Source organism: Penaeus chinensis, chromosome 3, assembly GCF_019202785.1.
Source record: "Penaeus chinensis breed Huanghai No. 1 chromosome 3, ASM1920278v2, whole genome shotgun sequence".
NCBI classification, from domain to species: domain Eukaryota; kingdom Metazoa; phylum Arthropoda; class Malacostraca; order Decapoda; family Penaeidae; genus Penaeus; species Penaeus chinensis.
In genome coordinates this window covers 21332451-21342450 of record NC_061821.1, presented here as the reverse complement: position 1 = coordinate 21342450, position 10000 = coordinate 21332451, and the positions used below count along the sequence as shown (strand labels likewise).

Genomic DNA, 10000 nt, shown 5'->3' with positions numbered 1-10000 from the left:
ATAAAACGCTTCGAGTCCTAAAACTTTTTCTGTTTACTTCATTTATCCCTTCATTTAATTATCGAGTTCATCTATCTAATACGTTAGCTGAAAGAATGAGAAAAATATCAATATCTTACGGCAAATAAGTCATCGGCAAATAAGTAACTTCCCCCCCCCCCTTTTTTTCTGTCTGAACACTAACCGAATGTTCTCGGGAGTAATACAGAACGTTCAAGCTGTGGCAATTGCTATGTTGCGAGTGTAACCGATTTTGCGGATTTATGATCAAAATATATCGCAAATACATTACTTCTTGTATTAGATTTACCTGCTGGTGCTTGAGAATTGTGATGTGATATATATATATATATATATATATATATATATATATATATATATATATATATATATATATATGCGCGCGCGTGTGTGTGTTTAAGTGTTGTATATGTGGGTCCGCTGCGCGTTTGTACGTGTCTGCATTCGTGTGTATACATATATGTGTATACATATACGTATTAGTATACACACACAAACGCGCGCACGTTTGTTTGTGTGTGTGTGTGTGTGTGTGTGTGTGTGTGTTGTGTGTGCGCGCGTGTGTGTGTGTGTGTGTGTGTGTGTGTGTGTGTGTGTGTGTGTGTGTGTGTATGTGTGCACGCACACATGAATGAACATATGCATATATGGATTCTGCTTTCGATAGAATATGAAAATTTCTGAAACTCAATATCAAAACGGCTCGGCTGATATGAATGCGAATTTAATCAACGACTTCGGGTTTCGTTATGGAATGAACGGTTATTCAATAAAAATAAAGTTATTCTATAGTGTCTTTAAGAAAATTCGCTCTACACATTTCCTAATCGACCCCCCAAAAAATAAACATAATATTTTTCACTAACGCAATAACGCTTTCTAAACTCTTCAGTTTGTTTTCGAGACTTTAAACTTGATGCATTGAGTTATGGTAAGGTCAAATTAAATTATGAATTTAATTTATACTGCTTAGTCAGAAAGAGAAAATTGTATTATTTATATTTCAAATTAATCAACAACCACCCATTCACACTCGCGCTCAAACGTACACACATAAACACATACTGATATATGATACACACACTCACACACACACATACTCTCTCTCTCTCTCTCCCTCTCTCTCTCTCTCTCTCTCTCTCTCTCTCTCTCTCTCTCTCTCTCTCTCTCTCTCTCTCTCTCTCTCTCTCTTTCTCTCTTTCTTTTCTCTCTCTCTCTATCTCTCTATCTCTCTCTCTCTCGAACTGGAAAAAAAAATTGATAATAATGACAACAATAACAATAATACCAACGGTAATAATAGTAGTAATAATGATAATAACAAATACAATAATAATAATAATAAAAATAATTATGATAATAATAATGATAATAATATTAACCATAATAGTATTAGTAATAATAATAATAATAATAATGATAATAATGATAATAATATTAACAATAATAGTATTAGTAATAATAATAATAATAATAATAATAATGACATTAATAATAATAATGACATTAATAATAATAATAACAATAATAATAATGATAATAATAACAATAATGATCATATTATTATTATTATTCATAACAATAATAATGATAATAATAATAATAATAATAATAATAATAATAATAATAATAATAATGACATTAATAATAATAATAATAATAATAATAATAATAATAATAATAATAATAATAATATTGATATTGATAATGATAATAATAATGATAGATAATAATAAAGAAAATGATAACAATTATAATAATAACTAGCAGTAGCAGCAGCGATAGTAGTAAAAATGATAATGACAACGATAATAATAGGAATGATAACAATTGTAATTGTTATCATTATTATCATTGTTATCATTGTTGTTGTTATCATTATCATTTTATTATTATTTGCATAATTATCATTATTACTGTTATCATTATTTTTTATTATTACTATTATTATTATCATTATTATTATCATCATTACTATTATTATTACTGTTTTCGTTATTATCATTATTATTATTATATTATTATTACTATTATTATTGATACTATTGTTGTTATTATTATTATTATTATTATCATCATTATTATTATTATTTCCATTATTATTATTACTGGTATTATTATTACTATTATCATTAATAGTAGTAGCAGTAGTAATAGTAGTATCATTCCTATTATTATTATTAACATTAGTTATTATCATCATCATCATCATTACTTTTATTATTGTTATAATTATTGTCATTATTACCATTATCGTTTCTATCATATTATCCTTATCATTAGGAACACTTTATATATGCCATTATATACACGGGCGAGTTCGTAAGTGTAAAGAAAAGTAAAAGCGAAACATTATTATCACGGATAGAGATATCACACCAAAAAGCTATACTGATGTTTCTAATTAATTATATAAAATTATTATTTATCATAAATTTTGTCATATCGCTATAATACACCGTACACTTCCAAATAAAAAAAAACAATTTTAATATCATTCTACGGTGAATGTAACTCCATGTGGACAGTGAGGGTTTGTAAACATGTCTTCGCGAAGGCCAGAGCGACAGGCGCCTCCTGAAGTGGTAAGGAATTTGTGTTTTCTTTTGTTAGGTGAATTGTACACATGTTATCTACCTTTTATTATATGGCAAAGGAGCTTAATTGTATTCCTTGATCGTATATGTAACATATATACTATAGCTAAATCTGAGGTAGGAACCTCATATTGAGAGATTTTCACATTTATTTTTACTTTGTTGTGGTTTTATTACGTTTGATATTCCGGTATTTGGTCGTAATTTTAGTGATTGTGTTGTCTACAAAATTCACTGTCGCACAACTATCTGAGAAGTTTTGTCAGCAGGGACATTAGCTGTTAATTGGTCCAATTTCATACTTTTTAGTGATAGGTTGGCTTTACTAGAAGTAGAAAAAGTGCGATATTGATAGTTAAAGACTGAGAAACTAGTGGTCTACAGCATAATAGGTAAATGGTCAGAATACCACGGCACAAATCGATACTGGTACTGAAGGATTTCTATACTAGTCTTGTATGTAGGAATTATGCTGGGGAAAACAACCCCAGGATGACACACCAACCGCAGCAGCGACTATGGGTCAGAGTGTGCAGTTCCCTCTTCAGTATACTGTCAAGCCAATAGAAACACTGTCCACTTTACCAACGGGTTTATTAATGTATTAGACATAAAGGCACATGAAGGAGCATCAGAAAACGGAGCAAAATTGCAGTCAGTCCTTCTATAGGTAGGGAAACAAAGAGAGGGGTTGCGAGTGTAATGGCCTGAGACGAGAGTCCTGTGAGATCTGAACTCTGCTAAATGAGGCACCCTCCACCCCCCTCCACACTTCCAAAACTCCCGCAAAACATAGATATACAAATATATAACAAGGTTACCAAGGGAAAGTGAACTGTACAGTATAGGAGCCAACAGCTCCCCTTGAGGGGTTAAAAGGGGGAAAACCCTTGCTTTAGAGTGATCGTTATTACAGTGCCCCTTACTCTATAAATATACTTTATAGTTCATTTTCCCCTGGTAACCTTCATGCCCTGCCATACTATTTAAACACTGCATTGATTGATGTGACCTTAGTTTTTATTGGCATGATGGCAAAGACAAACTTCTATTATGATTATCTGCCAAATGTATCACGCTCTGTATTTGCAGAATGTATGTAGTGTATCTTTGTTATCCTGTGTCAGATTACAGAAAACCTTGATTGTTCATATTGTGCCATTATCAGATTGGGCTTTTCATTGTAAAGGTTCTAGCACAGATCACAACAAATTTTAGGTGAATTGGGAAGGGAGGGAGTTCCTTTATGAGTCACTATTGATTTTTTTTTTTTTCATTTACTATTATTTGTTTCATAATCTGTTTCTTTTGTAATCATCAGGGCAATAGTTGTACTAGTGTTTTAAGTTTTACTTATAAGTTCTATGTGGTGTACACTCAACTTTAGATTAGTATGAGAAGAATGGCATGATGCTTGAGACAGATGTCCTCGGCGAGACATTCGTATTGTTCTGGGCGACTTCAATGCAGTATCCGGCTGCGATTGAGCTGGCTATGAGATGTCTGGCGGTCCTCATGGCTCAGGAGCTGATGCTGGCAGCGAGAATAGCCTCCTTTTCCGTGACCTTGCTAGGTCCCAGAAATTGAGGATTTCTGGCTCCTTGTATCAGCGTTCTGACCCGCATCGTTGGATTTGGTACGGCGATACGGGTAGTGTGGCCAAGGAGATCGACCACATCGTTGTTAGTACTTGGTGGAGGATCCTCCAGAACTGCAGAGTGTATTGAAGCGCCAAGTTCTGTGGAACTGATCATAGATTAGTTGTGGCCACTCTCCAGGTCCACTTTCGAACCCCCCGTCGCCCAAATGAACACCCTAGGATGTTTCATTTGGACAGATTGAGGGAGGACGAGTATGCCCGGGGGTTTGCCGAGGCTATCTCTGGTAGTCTCACAGCACACGAGGGCCTGACAGACCCTGTTCTTATGTGGGATACCTTCAGAATTCCATCTCGCAGGAGACGCTGGAAGCCACAGATGCTTGTCGTGTGGCTCGATTGTCAGGGGATCGCAACTTGCACCGTTCTCTGGTGCGCAGGACTAGCTCACTGTTGAGAAGGGATAAGGAACAGTTTATCAGTAATCTTGCAGAGGAGGTCGAAAGCCATTTCTTAGTAAATGACCTTCGTCCTGCCTACCAAGCCCTGAGAAAGCTGTACTCCAAGCCCCTCCTCACAAACGACTGCAGTACGCTCAGCAAGTGGCCAGACAATCTCAGATCCTGATGGGGTGCGTGTGCGTTGGGCTGAGTATTTTGAGCAGTTGTATAAGGTTGATCCACCAACAGTTAACGGTGCATCGCAAATCACTCTGGGAGATCCTAAGGCTAAGAGGAATTCCAACAAGGATTATTGGACTAATAGCAAACCTGTATACAGGCACTGAAAGTGCTGTAAAGTGTGGTGGGGGCCTGTCAAGCTTCTTCCTTGTTAGTTCAGGTGTGAGGCAAGGCTGTGTTCTTGCACCAATACTTTCCAACACTTGCATGGATTGGATACTGGGTAGAGCTACTGTCCAAAGTCACTGTGGAGCAACTCTGGGCAATATCAAGGTTACAGACCTTGACTTTGCTGATGATGTTACCATTCTCTCTGAATCTCTGGAAACCCTAGTGGCGGCTCTTGATGCATTTAGCAATGAAGCATAGCCCCTGGGGCTAGAGGTCTCCTGGACCAAGACCAAGATCCAGGATTTTGGGGGCCTACTAGGAGACCCTGTGCAGTCAGTACGTGCTTGTGGTGAAAACATTGAAGTCACAGAGTTTTATATACCTCGGTAGTGCAGTTCACGACTCTGGGCTGTCAGACCAGGAAGTCAGTAGACGGATTGGCCTGGCAGCAGGGGTCATGAAATCTCTTGACAAGAGTATTTGGAGAGGCCGGTACCTGTGCAGAAGGACCAAGTTACGTGTTTTCAAGGCCCCTATACTACCAGATTTACTCTATGGTAATGAAACTTGGACACTATCTTGTGCTCTGGAATCTCGTCTTGATGCCTTTTGTAACAGATCCTTGTGCCGGATCATGGGGTACAGTTGGGTTGGGCAGATCGATCAAACATGTCATGAGGAACTAGAGATGGGAAGGGGCCCTTGCCTGGCGGCTCGCCATGAGGGACCCTCGTAGGTGGAAACAAAGAGTGGATGTGGCTATGCGCCCCTGCTGGCGTTAGCTCCAAAATGATGATGATGATGATTACTTTCCTTCCAACAGATGTGGATTTAAAAAATGAAAAAGAGTGCCTTTGATAATACTTACTTATCCAATGGGTCTTGGTGGTCATTTTTAATAGATTTATTTTGGATAATGATGATAAAAGAAAGAAAAAACGAATAAAAAAAGATTAAAAGAAAAATAAATGTTATGTTTGCTATAGTGTGATGGATGTTTTTCATTTAATTTACTATCTTTTTTGGGCATAATATTACATATTACATATTCTTTTTCAGTATTATGGAACAGATGAGGCTAGGAAATATACTCAAAAGTAAGTACCTCCCATTTCTTTTAAAGTGCTGCATGAGATTTTGCCTAAATTTATACAAATATTTGAAAAATATTAATAATTTCAGCCTGAAATATAATATATTTATTTGGGATTTTTTCTAATATATAAAGGTTGATTTAAAGTAGCTTAAATATCATTGTCATTATTTGTTTATTTTCTTTATTTACTTAATTTTTTTTCAAAAAGTATTGTAATTTAATTTTTGCACTTCTCAGAAATAATTGTGATGGATTAAGATGTTACTGACAAATTAATATGCTAATAAACATTCCACCACATGCTCGAACACACAAAATTGAAAACAGGAGGACAAGAATTTCTAAACAAACCAATTCTTTTGCAGCACACGTATAATTGAAGTCCAAGAGAAATGTACCCAACGTGCCTTAGAGTTGCTGGCCCTTCCAGAGGACACACCAGCTCTCCTGCTCGACCTGGGTTGCGGGTCAGGGCTCTCTGGGGAAACAATCACGGACAATGGCCACATGTGGGTGGGCATGGACATATCTCCAGCTATGTTAGGTGAGGTTATGATTATCATTGTTGTTATTGTTTTATTGATATTTGTTTGTTTTGTTTTTTGTTGATTTTTTTCTCTATATTATAAGGGAAAGTGTAATTAGTTGTGTGAATTATTGTCTTTTGTGTTAACATATTTGTATGTGTCTGTGTTTTCAAGATCAGAATCAATCCAGTAGAGGTTATCACTGATGATTGCATATGCATAAGAGTAGGTTAGTTAGGATGAAGTTTGATATAAAGATATATTAGGTATGTTTTGAATATGTTCCAAAAATTACATTTATAATGACGTTTCAGTATTTTCTTTATTATTGGATAACTGCGACACCATGCAATTTTTCCATCTGAGGCACAGATTTAAAACTTAATCAGAGTTTTTAATGGATAAATTTTAAATGTATAAGTGATCAGCATATTGTAAGTGCTTTACCAAATCTACTAAGATATTTATCATGGAAACTCCCCCTGCAGATACTGCTCTGGAGAGAGAGGTTGAAGGAGATATTCTACTTGGAGACATAGGCCAGGGAGTTCCTTTCCGGGCTGGCATGTTCGATGGTGCAATAAGTATATCAGCAGTTCAGTGGCTATGTTATGCTGACACAGCGAGCCACAAACCTGCTAAGCGTCTCTACAAATTATTTATGTCTCTATATGCAAGTCTGGTAAGTGAATCTGATGAATGATTATACTGGGTATTATTTATTATTATAGCCATTGTGAGTAAATCTATATCATTTCTTTTATTCAAAGGCATATTACCCTTGACCATCCATAGTTTCCTTTGGTAAAGGTATATCATGCAATTGTTTACTAAAAGAGCATGAAATATAGAGTACAGTATTGCTGATGTTTATTTTCATTCCATAAAGAAGAGAGTTTTGTCATTAAGCGAGACTTATTTTACCAACAGTCCAGAGGAAGCCGTGCAGTGTTCCAGTTTTACCCGGAGAATGATGCACAGGTCGAATTGATCATTAGCCAGGCAATGCGAGCTGGTTTTACAGGTGGCCTTGTGGTTGATTTCCCAAATTCGAGCAAGGTAAATTTCTTTTCAGTGATATGGTTAGAATGTTCATGACATGGCTGTGGTGATCTTTTTTCTTTTGATAATATTTGTTGGTATTGGAGTCTATTGAATATATATTTTCTTCAGTGTACATCAAACAATTCTTGTCACTAATCCTATAACTTATCTTCATGTTGTTGTAAAAGTCAAAGTTTAACTCATGTGTTTATTACTGTATTCCAGTATAGTTGTAAAGAATAATCAAGACTTAACATTTTTACTTTACAGTCAGATTATTAAATCTATATTATTCTTCAATAGGCAAAGAAGATTTACCTTGTATTAATGACTGGAGGAAATACCCAGTTACCAAAAGGACTAGACGAGGAAGGAGTTAGCAAGACACAGGCACTTTTCCAACGGAGGTAAGGGTTTTTCTTTATAGTCCTGTACAAGGTTAGGTATTATTTTCTTGACAGTGTGTTTTTACAGAAAAGGTACTTTAGATTACTTTGAGAATAGTGTTTATGGTATAAAAGTAGTTTAATATTATAGGTGATGGCATTTCCTCCACCTGTATTTTCACTTGACTAGTATATGTAAAATAGGGTGCTTTTTACTTTGAAGCAGGAAGAAATATTGAAGGCTTTGGGGAAATGTTTATCTTGTGTATTTGTTTACAAGCTTGAAAAGATATCCTAAGCTACAACAAAGTAGAGAAAGTTCAGAAGCATGGTAACTCTATATATTTAACTAATTCTATGTTCTCATACTGAATTCTTCCCACTTTTTCTTAGGGAACGCATGAAACAGATCCGTGGAAAGTCTGTTAAAGGACGTTCCTGGGTTATGAATAAGAAGGAGAGGAGGAGGAACCAAGGCAAGAAAGTGTGTAACGACTCAAAATACACTGGCAGAAAGAGAAGTGGCAGATTTTAGTTGATTATTATTGCTAGGTTTGGTCAAAGTAATATATATTTATTATATTAGCAGTAAATCATTGATAACAAATTTATGATATGATATTGGCAATTACATATGATTCAAATGTTTATGTATTTTTTTCTCTTTGTTTTCCTTTATTTTTGTTGTTAATCTGTTCTTGAATTTGATATTTGGAAACCACTTTTCAGAATTGTATTACTGAACCTGAATATCAAAACAAATAATATGTGTAAAGTGTCTTTAATACAAATCAGTACTATTAGGTTGTATGTATTTTATTTCCTCCTGGTTAATTTGTAGTCTCAAAGTATTTATGTATAAGTCTGGTAAGAAGAAATAAGCAGTAAAAAGTCTAATTTCTTGATATGTTAAAATCTCATGACGCTTTCCCCCAAAGAACCAGAATAAGTGTATCATGTATCATGTATCAAAGTACACATTAAATTGTGTGTCAATGTATTATTATTGAAATACCCAAAAGTTAATACCAATATTATGTTCCTAACATTCATAGCAAATGGGGAAGTGTAAACAGTTTTTGCACTGCAAATATCATTGTTCAGTCTCCATACCACAGAATGCTAGACTTCAGATACTCATCATTGAAACACAAAGATAGAAGAATATTTACCTGACCTCCAGACTATATCTCAAAATTCAGGTTAGAATCCAGGACAGGAGAAAACTTAACCCAAATCCGATGGGCATAGCGTGTGTGTACATGCCATGCCCACTATGAGTTTACTTTATTAATTGTTTTTACAGATAGATGGCTACACTTGTATTAAGTCACCTGTGAGCCAATTACAAATACTGCCTGTCTCGCCTGTTTACTCTTTTCCTAGATTTACGAAAATATATTACGTTATCTTACTTTGCTGTTACTAATGTCTATAACATTATAGTAATTATAATGTCTATGATAAAAATAACACCATCGATATTCATAGCATTAGTAAAAAATACTTTATTTCTGCTAATTCAAGGAAATTAGGTAAGGTCACAGGGTCTACTAATTGACTACTTTGTGGCTAAGCACTAACAGAGCGGTCTATGTGCAGAGACATTTCACAAAAAAATAAAAATGAGCAAAGCATTTTCCCTGGCGGCATGTGGTTAAGGATCAGTGTCTCAAAAATGAGAAAAAAAAAAAAATTGTAAGTAGAGTAATGAATTTGTATTTAAAAAAGGCTGTGTTTTCCTTTGGAGAGACATCACAATTTGCACATGCATTCTGACAGGTGTGACCAAGAAATTCACCTCCTTAGCATTTTTTTCTTAATCTAATTATATTATATCAAAAAGAAACATTAGTTTGACCGTTATGTAATACAGCAAGAAGACTCCACCATGTTAATGTAATGGCAGAGATACCCACATTAAAAGAGATTCAGTAACTT

At 35.0% G+C, this 10000-nt stretch overlaps 1 protein-coding gene across 1 annotated transcript; it reads left to right on the top strand.

Moving 5' to 3' along the window:
* Positions 1-2493: 2493 nt before the first annotated feature.
* LOC125044541 (probable 18S rRNA (guanine-N(7))-methyltransferase) lies at positions 2494-8862 on the top strand. Its single transcript, XM_047641245.1, has 7 exons — positions 2494-2606; positions 6066-6103; positions 6468-6646; positions 7118-7311; positions 7560-7688; positions 7977-8080; positions 8453-8862. The coding sequence occupies exons 1-7, from the start codon at positions 2565-2567 to the stop codon at positions 8592-8594; spliced, it is 828 nt and encodes a 275-aa protein (XP_047497201.1). The 5' UTR covers positions 2494-2564; the 3' UTR covers positions 8595-8862.
* Positions 8863-10000: the final 1138 nt, after the last annotated feature.

What these genes read in the sequence shown, in the direction of transcription:
- LOC125044541 (XM_047641245.1), top strand. Translation starts at nt 2,565, where the DNA reads ATGTCTTCGCGAAGGCCAGAGCGACAGGCGCCTCCTGAAGTG. An exon ending in TGTCTCTATATGCAAGTCTG is followed by an intron (nt 7,312 to 7,559) that starts GTAAGTGAATCT and finishes TTTTACCAACAG; the next exon opens with TCCAGAGGAAGCCGTGCAGT. An exon ending in CAGGCACTTTTCCAACGGAG is followed by an intron (nt 8,081 to 8,452) that starts GTAAGGGTTTTT and finishes ACTTTTTCTTAG; the next exon opens with GGAACGCATGAAACAGATCC.